Source organism: Bubalus kerabau, chromosome 8 (assembly GCF_029407905.1).
Source record: "Bubalus kerabau isolate K-KA32 ecotype Philippines breed swamp buffalo chromosome 8, PCC_UOA_SB_1v2, whole genome shotgun sequence".
In the NCBI taxonomy this organism is placed as follows: domain Eukaryota; kingdom Metazoa; phylum Chordata; class Mammalia; order Artiodactyla; family Bovidae; genus Bubalus; species Bubalus kerabau.
In genome coordinates, this window is record NC_073631.1 from 106,036,346 (window position 1) to 106,052,923 (window position 16,578).

Here is a 16,578-nt window from a genome sequence, read left to right on the forward strand (position 1 = left end):
GCTCCCTGTGTTACGCAGCAGCTTCCCACTATCTATCGAATTTGCACGTGGTCGTGTATAGATGTCAGTGCTTCTCTCAATCCATCCCACTCTCTCCCTCCCCCACTGTCTCCACACGTCCATTCTCTAGAGAGTCTTGTTTTTCAAGAGTTGTTTGTATCAAAACACCTCTTCCTTTCACCTGCTCTGCTCCCCAACACCTCATGGGGGGAGGGTGGACAGAATCAAAGAGCTAGTCAGTTTGTGTAGAACACAGGAAATAGCTCACCACAATGCCAGCCAAGCGAGAAAGAAACCAAGACCTGTGAAAGATAAAAATCTAGAGAACATTAGTCTACAGTATAAAATGGCATCAATCAAACCAACCCTGAAAAGTATCCAAGTCATGAGACTCCTATTCTCTATACGACTGTACCTCATGTTTGAGATTCGATTGCCAGTTACTAGAGGCAGGAATGATTCACCAAATCTGGAACCCCTAGTAAGATGGGGGAAAACCAGAGCAGACCAGCGGAGAACACAGGAGCAGTCTAAGGTGCAGTGTGCGGGAAGGGAAAGGGTGGAGCCAAAGAAACTGGTCTGCTTTAACCGTAACTGTGTTACCCAGAGTATACCGGCTGCAAAGAAGAGGCGCCCCTGACTGCTGACTGTGGTGAGCCGCAGCTGCAGTTCGCCAAGGTTCCCAGAATGGGAGAGGCGCGGGGCGGAGGAGCTGACTGTGATCTATGATTGTACCAAAAGCTAGGCAAGCTGTACAGGTGCCACAACACTGTAGACAGCTCCCCAGGTTGACCTATTTCTCTGGTCTTTTTAACTAGGGGGGTTCTCAAACCCTGCTGCCCATTAGAACCACCCATGGCCTTTTTTTAAAAAATAATTTTATTTATTTGTTTTGGCTGTGCTGGGTCTTGGTTGCTGTGCAGGCTTTTCTCTAGTTGCGGAGAACAGGGGCTGCTCTCTAGTTGAGGTGCGAGAGCTTCTCGTTGCTGTGGTTTCTTTTGTAGTAAAGCACAGGCTCTAGGGCGCGGGCTCAATAGTTGCAGTGCACAAGCTTAGTTGCTCCAAGGCATGTGGGATCTTCCCGGACAGGGAATCGAACACCTGTCCCCTGCATTGGCAAGGCAGTTTCTTTACAACTGAGCCACCAGGGAAGCCCCACCCATGGCCTTTTAAAAAACCCCAATGCCCAAGTCATACCCTAAACCAATTAAATCAGAACGTCCAGGGGTAGGATCTGGGCACCAGCATCTTTAAAAGATTCCTCAAGTGACTCCAATGTGCAGCGCAAGTTTGGCATCATTGCCCTAAGTCCACATCAGGACAGAGAAAAAGCATAGCAAGTGAAGACAGTGACGAGCAGGAAGTACTATGCAGCATGTGGGATCTTAGTTCCCTGACCCGGGATCAAACTGGCCCCCCCTTGCAGAGGAAGCCTGGAGTCCTAAACACTGGACCACCAGGTAAGTCCTTGCTCTGAAACATATTAAAATTTTTTCTCAATGAGGAAGCATTCAAAGATCATGAATGAGGTCTCCACTTTCTTCTCCCAAACTGAGTCCATCTTTTGTGCTCCAATTTGGTTAAATTGATTACTCATTGGACTTGGGATCTGAAGTTCTTCTTTTATTCCTTTTCTAAAACCATCTTGGGACCTTGCCAATTCTAAAGTAGTCTGTAGGTAAAGATCACTGATTCTTTGTCACTCCATGGACTGTAGCTTGCCAGGCTCTTCTCTCCATGGGATTCCCCAGGCAAAAATACTGGAGTAGATAGCCATTCCCTTCCCCAGGAGATCTTCCCAACCCAGGGATCGAACCCAGGACTCCCGAATTGCAGGTGGATTCTTTACCATCTGACCTACCAGAGAAGCCCAAAGGTCACAGATACTAGTTTGGAAATAAATGTGGTCAGGAGCAGTAATCAAATTAGAACCTTTTTATGTAAACAAATCTATACTTACCTTAAATGTTTAATTCTGCCACCTCTACATTAAGTAAAAAGCAGAAAATATTTTGTTATCAGATATATTTTTTTGGTCACTTATTTAAAATTTCAGGAAGACTCTACGGGCAGAGCACAATTAGTAACAAAGGGAACTTCCAGGGAGATTCCTCCTGGGTATATACCCTCACAAAAGACATGTAACATGCAGAAGTAAATGGCAAACTTTGAAGACATTATGCTAAGTGAAAGAAGCCAGATACAATAGGAAAAATATTGTATGTTTCCATTTACAGGAAACTTCCAAAACAGCCAAATCCATGCAAACAGAATGTGGATTAGAGGTTACCAGAGGCTGTGGAGAAGAAAAAATGAGGTGTGCCCATGGATGGGTGTGGGGTTTCTTTTTGGGATTATGAAAATGTTCTGGAACCAGAAAGTGGAGATGGTTGCACAACATCGTGAATGTACTTATTGCCATTGAACTGTACAGTTTACAATAAAAAACAAAATACAATAAAAGCAATTACAGGCAAAAATATATTGCTAAGAGGACAGAAAAAGAACAATGTAAATAAGAAACAACTGCCAAGAATCAGACACCACATAAGACAAACTTAAAAAACAAGCATTAGGCCATAGCAATATTTTTATTGGATCTGTCCCTTGAAGCAAAGGGAATAAATGCAAAAAGAAACAACTGGGACCTAATTAAACTGAAAAGATTTTGCACGGCAAAGGAAACCATCGACAAAATGAAAAGACAGCCTACTGAATAGGAGAGAATATTTGCAAACACTATGGCCAACAAGGGATTAATAGCCAACGTATATAATACCCAACACATATAAACAGCTCATACAGCTCAGCATCAAAACAAAACAAACAATTTAAAAATGGGCAGAACTGAACAGACATTTTTCCAAAGAGGAAATACAGATAGCCAACAAACACATGAAAAAATTCTCAGCATCACTAATTATCAGGGAAACACAAATCAAAATCACAATGAGAGAGCACTTCACACCTCTCAGAATGGTTATCATCAAAAAGAACACAAATAACAAATGTTGGCAAGGATGTGAAGAAAATGGAACCCTCATACACTGCTGGTGGGAATGTACATTGGTGCAACCATTGTGGAGAAGAGTATGGAGGTCTCTCAGAAAACTAAAAATAAAAACTACCACATGATCCATTAATTTCACTACTGGGTATATATCCAAAAAAAGCAAAAGCCCCAATTTAAAAGGATACATACCCAACATTCATAGAAGCACTATTTACAATTGCCAAGTTATGGATGAAACCAAAGTATCCATCAACAGACAGATAAAGAAGATGTAGTATACTTTGGAATACCACAATGGAACACTGCTTAGCCATAAAAAAGAACAAAATTTTGCCATTTGCAGAAACACAGAAGGACTTGGAGGACTTTATACTAAGTGAAATAAGTCAGACAGAGAAAGAAAAGTACTGTATGATATCACATATATATGAATCTAAAAAAATACAACAAACAGTGAATATAACAAAAAGAATCAGATTCACAGATATAGAGAGAACAAACCAGTGGGGGTTTGGGAGGAGAAATGTAGCAGTAGGAGATACAAACTATTAGGTGTAAGATAGGCTCAAGGATACATTGTACAAAATGGGGAACAGGGTCAATATTTTGTAATAACTATAAATGGAAAGAAACTTTTAAAAATTGCATAAAACTTTTAAAAAAGAAATTTTAAAACAAGCAATATGACTTCAAAGTACTAGAGACTAACAATATATAAATAGTATATAAACTAACAATATATAAACAATAAATTTATATAAACAATATATAAAATATATTTATATAATATTATATAAATACTATTATTATATCAGATCAGATCAGATCAGTTGCTCAGTCGTGTCCGACTCTTTGCGACCCCATGAATCGCAGCACGCCAGGCCTCCCTGTCCATCACCAACTCCCGGAGTTCACTCAGACTCACGTCCATTGAGTCAGTGATGCCATCCAGCCATCTCATCCTCTGTCATCCCCTTCTCCTCCTGCCCACAATCCCTCCCAGCATCAGTCTTTTCCAATGAGTCAACCCTTCGCATGAGGTGGCCAAAGTACTGGAGTTTCAGCTTTAGCATCATTCCTTCCAAAGAAATCCCAGGGCTGATCTCCTTCAGAATGGACTGGTTGGATCTCCTTGCAGTCCAAGGGACTCTCAAGAGTCTTCTCCAACACCACAGTTCAAACATCAATTCTTCGGTGCTCAGCCTTCTTCACAGTCCAACTCTCACATCCATACATGACCACAGGAAAAACCATAGCCTTGACTAGACGGACCTTTGTTGGCAAAGTAATGTCTCTGCTTTTGAATATGCTCTCTAGGTTGGTCATAACTTTCCTTCCAAGGAGTAAGCGTCTTTTAATTTCATGGCTGCAGTCACCATCTGCAGTGATTTTGGAGCCCAGAAAAATAAAGTCTGACACTGTTTCCACTGTTTCCCCATCTATTTCCCATGGAGTGATGGGACCCGATGCCATGATCTTCGTTTTCTGAATGTTGAGCTTTAAGCCAACTTTTTCACTTTCCGCTTTCACCTTCATCAAGAGGCTTTTTAGTTCCTATTCACTTTCTGCCATAAGGGTGGTGTCATCTGCATATCTGAGGTTATTGATATTTCTCCCGGCAATCTTGATTCCAGCTTGTGTTTCTTCCAGTCCAGAGTTTCTCATGATGTGCTCTGCATGCTGCTGCTAAGTCGCTTCAGTCATGTCTGACTCTGTGCGACCCCATAGATGGCAGCCCACCAGGCCCCGCCGTCCCTGGGATTCTCCAGGCAAAAACACTGAAGTGGGTTGCCAGTACTCTGCATATAAGTTAAATAAACAGGGTGACAATATACAGCCTTGACATACTCCTTTTCCTATTTGGAACCAGTCTGTTGTTCCGTGTCCAGTTCTAACTGTTGCTTCCTGACCTGCATACAAATTTCTCAAGAGGCAGGTCAGGTGGCCTGGTATTCCCATCTCTTTCAGAATTTTCCACAGTTTATTGTGATCCACACAGACAAAGGCTTTGGCATAGTCAATAAAGCAGAAATAGATGTTTTTCTGGAACTCTCTTGCTTTTTCCATGATCCAGCAGATGTTGGCAATTTGATCTCTGGTTGCTCTGCCTTTTCTAAAACCAGCTTGAACATCTGGAAGTTCACAGTTTACATATTGCTGAAGCCTGGCTTGGAGAATTTTGAGCATTACTTTACTAGCATGTGAGATGAGTGCAATTGTGCGGTAGTTTGAGCATTCTTTGGCATTGCCTTTCTTTGGGATTGGAATGAAAACTGACCTTTTCCAGTCCTGTGGCCACTGCTGAGTTTTCCAAAGTTGCTGGCATATTGAGTGCAGCACTTTCACAGCATCATCTTTCAGGATTTGAAATAGCTCAACTGGAATTCCATCACCTCCACTAGCTTTGTTCGTAGTGATGCTTTCTAAGGCCCACTTGACTTCACATTCCAGGATGTCTGGCTCTAGGTGAGTGATCACACCATCGTGATCATCTGGGTCGTGAAGATCTTTTTTGTACAGTTCTTCTGTGTATTCTTGCCACCTCTTCTTAATATCTTCTGCTTCTGTTAGGTCCAGACCATTTCTGTCCTTTATTGTGCCCATCTTTGCATGAAATGTTCCTTTGGTATCTCTGATTTTCTTGAAGAGATCTCTAGTCTTTCCCATTCTGTTGTTTTCCTCTATTTCTTTGCATTGATGACTGAGGAAGGCTTTCTTATCTCTTTTTACTATTCTTTGGAACTCTGCATTCGGATGTTTATATCTTTCCTTTTCTCCTTTGCTTTTCGCTTCTCTTCTTTTCACAGCTATTTGTAAGGCCTCCCCAGACAGCCATTTTGCTTTTTTGCATTTCTTTTTCATGGGGATGGTCTTGATCCCTGTCACCTGTACAATGTCACGAACCTCAGTCCATAGTTCATCAGGCACTCTGTCTATCAGATCTAGTCCCTTAAATCTATTTCTCACTTCCACTGTATAATCATAAGGGATTTGATTTAGGTCATACCTGAATGATCTAGTGGTTTTCCCTACTTTCTTCAATTTAAGTCTGAATTTGGCAATAAGGAGTTCATGGTCTGAGCCACAGTCAGCTCCTGGTCTTGTTTTTGCTGACTGTATAGAGCTTCTCCATCTTTGGCTGCAAAGAATATAATCAATCTGATTTCGGTGTTTACCATCTGGTGATGTCCATGTATAGAGTCTTCTCTTGTGTTGTTGGAAGAGGGTGTTTGTTATGACCAGTGCATTTTCTTGACAAAACTCTATTAGTCTTTGCCCTGCTTCATTCCGTATTCCAAGGCCAAATTTGCCTGTCACTTCAGGTGTTTCTTGACTTCCTACTTTTGCATTCCAGTCCCCTATAATGAAAAGGACATCTTTTTTGGATGTTAGTTCTAAAAGGTCTTGTAGGTCTTCATAGAACCATTCAACTTCAGCTTCTTCAGCATTACTGGTTGGGGCATAGACTTGGATTACTGTGATATTGAATGGTTTGCCTTGGAAACGAACAGAGATCATTCTGTTGTTTTTGAGATTGCATCCAAGTACTGCATCGGACTCTTTTGATAGCCATGATGGCTACTCCATTTCTTCTGAGGGATTCCTGCCCGCAGTAGTAGATATAATGGTCATCTGAGTTAAATTCACCCATTCCAGTCCATTTCAGCTCGCTGATTCCTAGAATGCTGACATTCACTCTTGCCATCTCTTGTTTGACCACTTCCAATTTGCCTTGATTCATGGACCTGACATTCCAGGTTCCTATGCAATATTGCTCTTTACAGCATCGGACCTTGCTTCTATCACCAGTCACATCCACAGCTGGGTATTGTTTTTGCTTTGGCTCCATCCCTTCATTCTTTCTGGAATTATTTCTCCACTGATCTCCAGTAGCATATTGGGCACCTACTGACCTGGGGAGTAGGTCTTTATATATTATTATATAATAATATATAAACTAATAATATTGAAACCATAATGAGGTGCAACTTCACATTCCTTGTATTGGCACAATTTGTAAAAGGCTGATGGCATCAATTGGCAAGGATGTGAAACAAAGGGATGTTCATATTTTCCTGGTGGGACTAAAACTTGGTGTGCACACCTGGAGATTTAGTATTGGCCCCTAAAACTTAAGCATGGGAATTCTGCTACTAGATACCTAGGTAACTCTTCCATGTATACACAAAGGAAGATATTCCAAATTATTAGTTATTTATAATAAAAAAAACTGAAAACAACCTATATTTTAATAACAAGAAAACTGATACAAAAATAGGGTACATTTGTACAAAAGAAAGCAATTGCTTATACAAGAAAGAACTAGAGCAGTCCCTCTCTTAAAATGATGGGGTGTGGAGGCCCGTGTTGTTGTTTAGTTGCTAAGTTGTGTCTGACTCTTTTGTGATCCCACAGACTGTAGCCTGCCAGTTTCCTTGGTCCACAGGATTTCCCAGGTAACAATCCTGGAGTGGATTGCCATTTCCTTCTCCAGGGAATCTTTCCAATCCAGGACTCAAGTACCTAAACACTTAGAAGTAATTAATCAAGCTAAGAAATGGTTCAATAAAATATGTTCTCTCTTCCTATCTTGACAAACGCACTTTTATAATGACCTGGAAGGCCAAGTTCAAATTTAGAACTCTCAGACTCCTTTGAGTGCTGTGATAGAATATATTAACAGGAGAAGGAAGAAAGTCAGCCCTGGCTCCCACCTCCAGCCCATCACTTCTCTTCTCCCCATCAGGCTCTGTCCCACATTGCTAGTGCCATCAGACAGAGGTGATGAACATGCCAGCCTGTACATCCAAATTCCTTCCGCATGTCGGAAGACCCAGGGAAGAGGCCCACTCAAGCCCTGGAAATGGGCTTGGGAATTCTAGGGTTCTGGGAACCCACAGCATAGTCTAGAATGATGAGGGGGAGGGGGAGGGCCCCAGAGGGAGGCCACACGGTCCAGATGAGCACGATTCCTTAACTCCACAGACTCCTCAAAAGGTGAGTAAGTATACACTTGGGCTAGAACTAGGACCATACAGCAGAGGGCACAGGGCAGAAATTTGTCTTGTCCAGGCCACAGGGTGGTATAGAAACAGGGCTTTGTTAGCAGGAGTGAATCTCAAACATTAAGCTGTGCAAACAAGATGAAATAAAGCAAATATTTGTATACCCAATCACTGATGTAACTATAGCCTTGAAAAACAGGCAAAACAATCCTCAATATTGCTTAGAAATAAATACATGTGTAGAAAGATAATAAACATGTGGGAAAAAATAAATAACAAACACAGAACCGTGTTGTGGGATTGTAAACTGGTATGGCCATTATGGAAAACAGAATGAAGTTCCTCAAAAAATTAAAAATAGAATAACATATGACCCAGCAATCTCACTGCTGGGTGTGTATCCAAAGGAAATGAAATCAGTATCCTGAAGAAATATCTGCACTCCCAAGTTGATCGCCGCATTATTCACAATAGCCAAGACACGGAGACAACCTGAGTGTACATCTGCAGATGCATGGATAAAGAAAATGTGGTTTAGATGTATAAAATGAAATGTTATTCAATCATAAAAACAAGCAAACTGCCATTTGTGACATGTGTGAACCTAAAAGACCTTATGCTAGATGAAATAAGCCAGACACAGAAAGACAAAAACTGCATGATCTCACTTACACACGGAATCTAAGAAAGTCACACACATCAAATATGAGAGTGAAATGGTAGCTGCCAGGGATTTGAGTGCAGGAGGAGGGACGTCGGTCAAAGGGTACAAACTTTCACTTGTAAGATGAAGAAGTTCTGGATCTCTAAGGTACAGCTTGGTGACCATAGTTGATAATAAATACATATACTTGAGACTTGCTAAGAGAGTTGTTATTAAAAGTTCTCATCATTTAAAAAAATGGGAGTAAATAGGCCTTTCCTGGTGGCCTCAGTGGCTAAGACTTCCCACTCCCAACTTGCAGGGCCCTGGTTTAATCCCTGGTCAAGGAACTAGATTCCTCATGCCACAACTAAAAGTCCGCATGTCACAATGAAGATTTAAGATCCACGTGCTGCAGCTAAGACCCCAGCACAGCCAAATGAATAAATAAACAAACTTTTTTAAAATGGGGGGTAAATAGATGAGGTGATAAATAGGTTAATCAGCTTGATTGAGGGAATCACTACACAATGTATACATATGACAAAATACTACATTGTAGATCCTAAATATGCACAATGGTTATTAGTCAATCGTACTTAAAGCTGTTCTGTTTACCACCAGTTACCACCTGTAAAATGGGGGAGATAATGAAAGATGATGCCATCCTACCATCTCATGGCATCATCGACTCGATGGAGGTGAGTTTGAGCAAGCTCCGGAAGTTGGTGATGGACAGAGAAGCCTGGTGTGCTGCAGTCCACGGGGTCACCAAGAGTCAGACACAGCTGAGCAACTGGACTGAACTGATCAAAGGTGAGAATTCTGGGGCTTTTAACTGGTAATATTTTATTTCTGAAGCTGATTTGTGGGTACACAGATTTTCACTGTATGTATATAGTGTCATAAGCAAATAAATAACACATATTAAAAACTTTCATAAGAAAATAATTTTAAAATTAAAACAATGAGATACGATTGTATACCCTTCAGATTAGCACAAATACAGTCTGGGCAGCGGTTCAGTCCCTAGTCAGGGAACTAAGATCTCACATGCTGCGAGGTGCCGTCAAAAAGTTAAAAAGAAAAGAAAAAAAGAGAGACTTCCCTGGCAGTCCAGCAGTTAAGACTCTGCTCTGCCACTGCAGAGGTTTGCAGGTTCAATGTCTGGTCAAGGAACTAAGATCTCACATGCTGCATGGTGCAGTCAAAAAGTTAAAAGGAAAAGAAAAGAAAAAGTCTGATAATACCAAGTGCTAATTGTCTATAAAATCAGGAAAGTGAGACTACCAAACATGAAAATGTAAACTGACCCCATGGTTCAGATAGTGAAGAATCTACCTGCAATGCAGGAGACCCAGGTTTGATCCCTGGGTCAGAAAGATTCCCCTGAAGATGGGAACGGCAACCCACTCCAGTATTCTTGCCTGGGAAATTTCATGGACTGTGGAGCCTGGTGGGCTATAGTCCATGAGGTCACAAAGAGTCGGACATGACCCAACGACTAACACTTTCAAGGTAAAAGTACTTTTATTCCATTGATTTGTCAGAATCTGCAAAAGGTGAAGCAAACACTGAACCCAGCAATTCCATTTCCTAATGGATTTCTGTGGTGACTCAGACAGTAAAGAATCCGCCAGACATACAGGAGACCTGGGTTCAATCCCTGGGTTGGTAAAATTCCCTGGAGGAGGGCATGGCTACCCACTCCAGTATCCTTGCCTGGAGAATCCCATGGACAGAGGAGTCTGGTGAGGTATAGTCCATGGGGTCGCAAAGAGTCAGGCACGACTGAGCAACTAAGTACAGCATAGCACAATGATATACCTTGGAGAAGCTTTTGCCATGAGCACCAAGAGAAAAGTATCCTTTTGGCAGCATGCTTCTTTGTAGCAAAAAATTAGAAATATTCTAAATGTCCATTATTGTGGGAATAGGTACAAATCATTTGATGAAATGCTATACAGCTGTTAAGAGGAATAAACTAGATCCATATAACGGCATGAATCGATCTTCGAAACATAACACTGAGTAAAAATTCTAAAACACATAAAGCAACACTACATTTTGTATATGAATAAAAACATAGATGAGAGGAAATTTTAAAATCATGGACACACACCAAAATCATGACTGAGGTTGTTTCTGGGGAAAGAGGTAAATAAGATGAAGAGAAAAAAACAATAACCTTAGGCATGTTATGGTTTTCATCTTATTTTAAAATAAAAGAAGCAAAAATAAAAGATGTAAATATTCTGAGAGGTGAATTATAAGCTTATTATACTATATATTATTTTATATAGTGTAGCTTTTGCAATATCTTAGAATATATAGACTCTGACGCTTGTTATACTAGTCTTTGCATTTTTTTAAATTTATGAAATAATCGATTCATTCTCTTCCTATCTACCCACCCCCACCCAAAGTTTCAATTACGCAAACAGGAAAGTCATACAAACAGGAAGAGCCCAGAGGATACACCCACAGCAGCAGAAACCGCAAAGCTAGTTGAAGGCACTCAGTCTGCTTTAAACAGTTAAACAGAAAACATGCTTACAAAAAAATATCTTGAACCTGAATTAATGAAGATCACACTTCCTACAGCTACTTGACAATGCCAGTAGCTAAGTTAAGTCCTACAGGGGACTGCCCTGGTCCAATGGCTAAGACTTTGTGCTCCCAGTACAGAGGGCCTGGGTTTGGTCCTTGGTCAGGAAACTAAGATCCTGAAATCCACAACTAAGACCCACTACAGTCAAGTAAATAAACAAATATTTTTTTTAAAAAGAAGTTATGTAGATCTGGTTTCAACATTAACTTTGTCAGCTATCTGCTATGTGACCTTTGGTAAAATTTTAAACAGCTCTAGGCCTGAGTTTCCTTACATTAAACTGAAACTGAAACTGAAACTGAAGCAAGCCCTGTCATCAACTAAAATGTCTACCTAAAAGCAACTTAAAAGATCAGAACTGCAGAATTTATAGGAGAAATCCAATCTATAAATAATAGTAATACAGAGGAAAATTTATAAGTCCAGCAAAAGGCACAGTCCTCATGCAAACAGAGAACAGTTACTGAACTGAATGTTAATCTCAACATGGGCATTGATTGGTCAACAGAGCCCATCACCCTGTAATCCACAAAGAAAACCCTTAGACTCCCATGTGTCAAACCCATCTTTTAGAAGATGAGGTTTTATAAGTTGCTAAGAAAGGGAGAATATTTTAAAACATACTTGGGGAAAAATATATTTTCTAGACTTTGAGGCAAAAGAAAAAGAATTCTTCCAATGGTCCTTATTATGAGGACATGATTTACATTAATAGATTAATCCTCAAACTCAAAAGTGATATATAAACAATTTTAAAATATGACTAGACCAATACACTTAAGAAATAAGACTTTATCACTCAACTGAAAAAAAGAAAAAAGACTGATGAATTCTCCAGAAAATCCACCCAAAGTTGCATAAACTAAATTATTCCTACAGACCATATTATTCATATAGAACATATTATTCCCCTTTTAAAATATAGAAAAGTGCAGGTCAACTACCCAATTTATGAACTTAAAACAGTTTTGATGTTTCAAACAACAAAGAATGATAATTATAAAGCAACAAACTAAAGTTTCTAAATGTACTGTGTGTGATAAAACTAAGTTTCTAAGTATATTAGATATATTGCAACATATTAAAACAATTATGGATTATGTCTGCACAGGTTTTATTCCCTGTAAATGCAAGTCCGAATATATGGCAGTCAGAGAAATTTGAAAACCGACTGGATATTATATGATATTAAAATTATAATTATAAAAAAGTGATCAGTGCACTGCAGTTATATTAATAGAGTCCTTCATCTTTGGAGACACTAGAGTATTTACAAAGCAACTAAACTCTGGCATCTGGCTTAAAATAACACATTGGTGTTGGGAATAGGGATGGAAAGGGAAGAATAAATGAGCCAAGACTGGCCTTACTTTGAAAACTGTTGAACTATGGGTACATAGGGGTTCATCATTCTCTCTTCTCTACTTTAGGGTACGTTGTAAATACTCAGAGTAAAAAAAAAAAAATGTAAAGACAAGAAGCCTATGTATTTAAAACTAAAAGCCAGCACTAACTGGTGAAGAATTTTTCATAACAAAACAGAAAAGACCACAAAGCCTTTCATCCCCGTTGTTATTTGGTAGAGCACTAGAATGTTCCTTCCTTTTTTTTTTTTTTTTTTGTCTTACTCTCTACCCTCTGTTACTCCTTCCTGGTTTCGTCCGTTGCTGACTTAGATGACTTCTTCCAAACTGGTACCTTCCTAAAACTCAGAAACAGACTTTCAAATTGTTGCCTCGCAACATAATAAATATTTCTTTTTAATAACAACAGAGTGTATTTTGAAAACTTTGCTCTAAATGAATATTAAAAAAATCATCTCATCTAATCTCATCCATTTACAACCTGTCTTGTATGTTTTATCACACAAATATCGGGAGTGAGAAATCTAAAGTTCTTGGTGAATATGCGCAGGCTAAAAAGTTTGAAGACCACCATTTTGGACACTAAGACACCACTGGAGGAAGTGTGACAAGTGCTACATGAAGAAAAACAATTTAGCAGAAGTACATACAGATAGGAAAGATGGGGAGAAAGACTGTGGTCAGAGAAAATCATTCACTAATTCAACAAGACATTCATTTAGAAGTGAGATTAAAAAGTAGGAAATAGGGAAGGCTCAGGAGTGCTCAGTGAAAGGACTTACTGATTAATGGTTAAGGTAATGTGAAGAAAGAAGAGGTTGAGGGGAGTGTCAGAAACTCATTGGCAGGACATTTAGACGCAGATATTTCTCAGACACCTGGAGATGAAGAACCTAGAGCCTTTGCCCATGGAAGTACACAAGGGAGCCATCTTTGTAAATGTGACAACTGAACCCAGTGGAGTCAGGGCTTTCGGGGAGAGAAGTGGAAGACAGGCCAATCAAAAAGGTTAACCCAAACGTTGGGGCACACCTATATTTCAGGAGACGAAACAAGTGGAAACACAGAAGCGGCTGCCTGGGAGACACTGCAGCACTGTCTCAAAGTGGTCCCAAGAGTGGTTTGGTCAAAGGGTGGTTGGCCAAAGGTGCAGGCCACCTTGGCGACCACGAGGAAGGATCTCTGAGCGGACCCATTGTTGGTAACCTTGAATAGGACCATTCTGGTCCGGTGGAGCGGTCTAGAGGCAGATATCTGAAAAGGGATAATAAGAGCGGGGAGAGAGGCGGCTAGGAATGGAGGGCCAAGCAGAGCCCCGCAGGCGCCGCGATAGAGACAAATCCCGGGGCCCAGGCGCGCCTGGGGGTCTGGGAAGACCACACAAAAACCCCTAGCGGGTAAGGTAGCCCAGAGGGAGAGACTCAAGTTTCCAGGGAGTGGAGGCATTTTCGGTCGTTCCCAAACCTGCCTCCAAACCCTTTAGAACCTGGCATGCCCAAAAGAAATTTATTCTTACGAGAAAAGCGAAAGTGTTAGTTGCTCAGTCGTGTCCGACTCTTTGCAACTCCATGGACTGTAGCCCCCCAGGCTCCTCTGGCTAGAGTACTGGAGTGGGTTGCCATGTCCTCCTCCAGGGGATCTTCCCGACCCAGGGATCGAACCCAGTTTTCCGCATTGCAGACAGAGCTTATGGAAGTGGGGAGCTCATCGTAGTCTTCACCGGGGCAATAGTGCCCTAGCCATATTGGAGGAAAGGTCCGACGGCGCTGGAGGGGAGGAAACCTCCAAGAGAAGAAGCGCGCCGCGAGAAGCAAGGCAGAGGCATAGAGCGCGCGGTCCCAGCGAGGGCGCGCCCCTCCCAGAGCAGCAGCCGCGGTCCTCCCAGAGCCGGGACCCGGGGGAGCCGCCCCTCCCGCTCAGGGCACTCACCGCTCCGACTGCGAATAGTGGCACCGGCCCAGCAGGTTGAGCTTACAGAGGTGCAGGTTCCCGCAGGGTTTGTTGCAGTACTTGCGACGGCAGACACGGGCTCGAGTGGTGGCTACCACGGACCGGGTGACCCCTTCCTTGCCGCCCATCTCCAACACCACGAAGCGGTCGGGCCCGGCCTCCTCCAGCACCTCGCGGAGCTGCGCCTCGGAGAGCTGCATCTCGTGGAGCAGCGCTTCCAGGGCCATGCGCCCCCCGTGGGCGCACAGTATCTTGGTGATGAAGCAGCACACCCCGGGGTCCGCCATGGCGCGCTTCACTGGCCTGACCTCCGCGCGGGACTCGGCTGCTGGGAGAATCGAAACTTACTAGAGTCCCTGGGGCGGGGGGCGGGCGCCGCGCGGGCTGGGCGCGCCCGGGGCCAGCGAGCGAGCGTGCGCCGTCCGCCGCCCGTTAGCCGAGCCTGGCGGTTTCGGTTTCAGAAAAGCTCGTGTCGAGAGGCCAGATCTCACCGACCCTGGTCCCTGCGTCAGAGCAAAAGCAGATCGCGACGGCCACCTCGTGCAAAGAGAGCGAACGAGTGCGGGCTTGTCTGTGGGCGACCGTGGAGACCACCGGACGGCTGCCCCCTCGTCTCCAGTCTTCTGGAGGGTCAGGTTCCCCAGATGGGCGCCGAGAGGCTTCTTCGGAAAGAAGAGAAACTAAAAGGGGAAGGGAAAAAAAAAGACCTCTGGGCTCCGGCAGAGCTTTTATAAGCCAGACGAAGCGAATGACGCGAGTCTTGGGAGCCCTCTTGAGGAGCCCTCTGTTCTCTACCCCATCCATCCCCGGAAAGAAAGAACCCAAGAGAGCGCCTGCTCTGAGCCCCGCGCCCTGCCCCCGATATTAGTTGTTGTTTGTTGTTCAGTCGCTCAGTCCGACTCTTTGTGACCGCAAGGTCTACAGCCCGCCAGGCTTCCCTGTCCTTCACCATCCTGGAGTTTGCCCAAACTCATGTCCATCGAGTCGGTGATGCCATCCAACCATATCGTCCTCTGTCGCCCGGTTCTCCTCCTGCCCTCAGTCTTTCTCAGCATCAGGGTCTTTCCCAGTGATTGAGCTCTTCACATCAGGTGGCCAGAGTATTGGAGCTTCAGCTTCAGCATCAGTAATCTTCACAGCTCCACGAGTTAGATAATATTATCCTCACTCTCCTCCAGGAAATAATCTGAGCAAACAGCCGACAAGCTGGAGCCGGAATGCTACCCAAGGTTTCCCAAATCTGGCGCCCAGACTCCAGATCGAGGTCCGCCTGGCCAGGACCGCTGGGTAGAGTCTCCCTCAGCATCCGACCTTCTCCAAGAACAATCATTATTGCTCTCCTTTTTCACCTTCTTTTGAGCTCTTTGAAGAACCACTTCTTGACACATTCTTGCCTGTCTATAACCATTAACAGAGGTGCCCCAGACACAGCTTAATTTCTGATGGCAATTAGTCACAGTCGGGCATGCTTAGACAGATCCCAGGACTTAATCTAGATTTCCTGTCTTTAAATATTTGGACACAATCTTTTCCCCTTTGGTGGGGACTCCCTTAAGCCTGTAGAGTTGGTATAAAAGAAAAAAGTGAAAGTGAAAGTTGCTCAGTCTGTCTGACTCTTGGGGACTCCATGGACTGTAGCCCACCGGGCTCGTTTGTCCATGTAATTCTCCAGGCCAGAATACTGGAGTGGGTAGCTGTTACCTTTTCCAGGACATCTTCCCAACCCATGTATGGAACCCAGGTCTCCCACATTTGCAGGCAGAGTCTTTACCATCTGAGCCACAGTATAGAGATTAAAGTGAAAACGTTTGAGCTACAGAGGATGCAGAAAGAAATTTATCTGAATTTCTCTTAATCTGAGTAAAGCAAAGGCCTCCAGAAAATGCAGCTACCTTTCACCCCATTCCAAGGGAGTTTCCTGCTAACTCAATTGCCCTGGAGACAAAATATCCGTTGCAGTTAGCATCAAAAAGCCAGATAGAACCTTCCAT

At 42.8% G+C, this 16,578-nt stretch overlaps 1 protein-coding gene across 1 annotated transcript in view; it reads right to left on the minus strand.

Moving 5' to 3' along the window:
* Positions 1-15,356, minus strand: part of ZC3HAV1 (zinc finger CCCH-type containing, antiviral 1) — a 50,243-nt gene extending 34,887 nt beyond the window's left edge. The window contains exon 1 of the mRNA XM_055591054.1: positions 14,567-15,356. Coding sequence (XP_055447029.1) covers positions 14,567-14,874 — 308 coding nt within the window. The 5' untranslated portion in view covers positions 14,875-15,356. The remainder of the gene's footprint in view (positions 1-14,566) is intronic.
* Between the last annotated feature and the right edge of the window lie 1,222 nt (positions 15,357-16,578).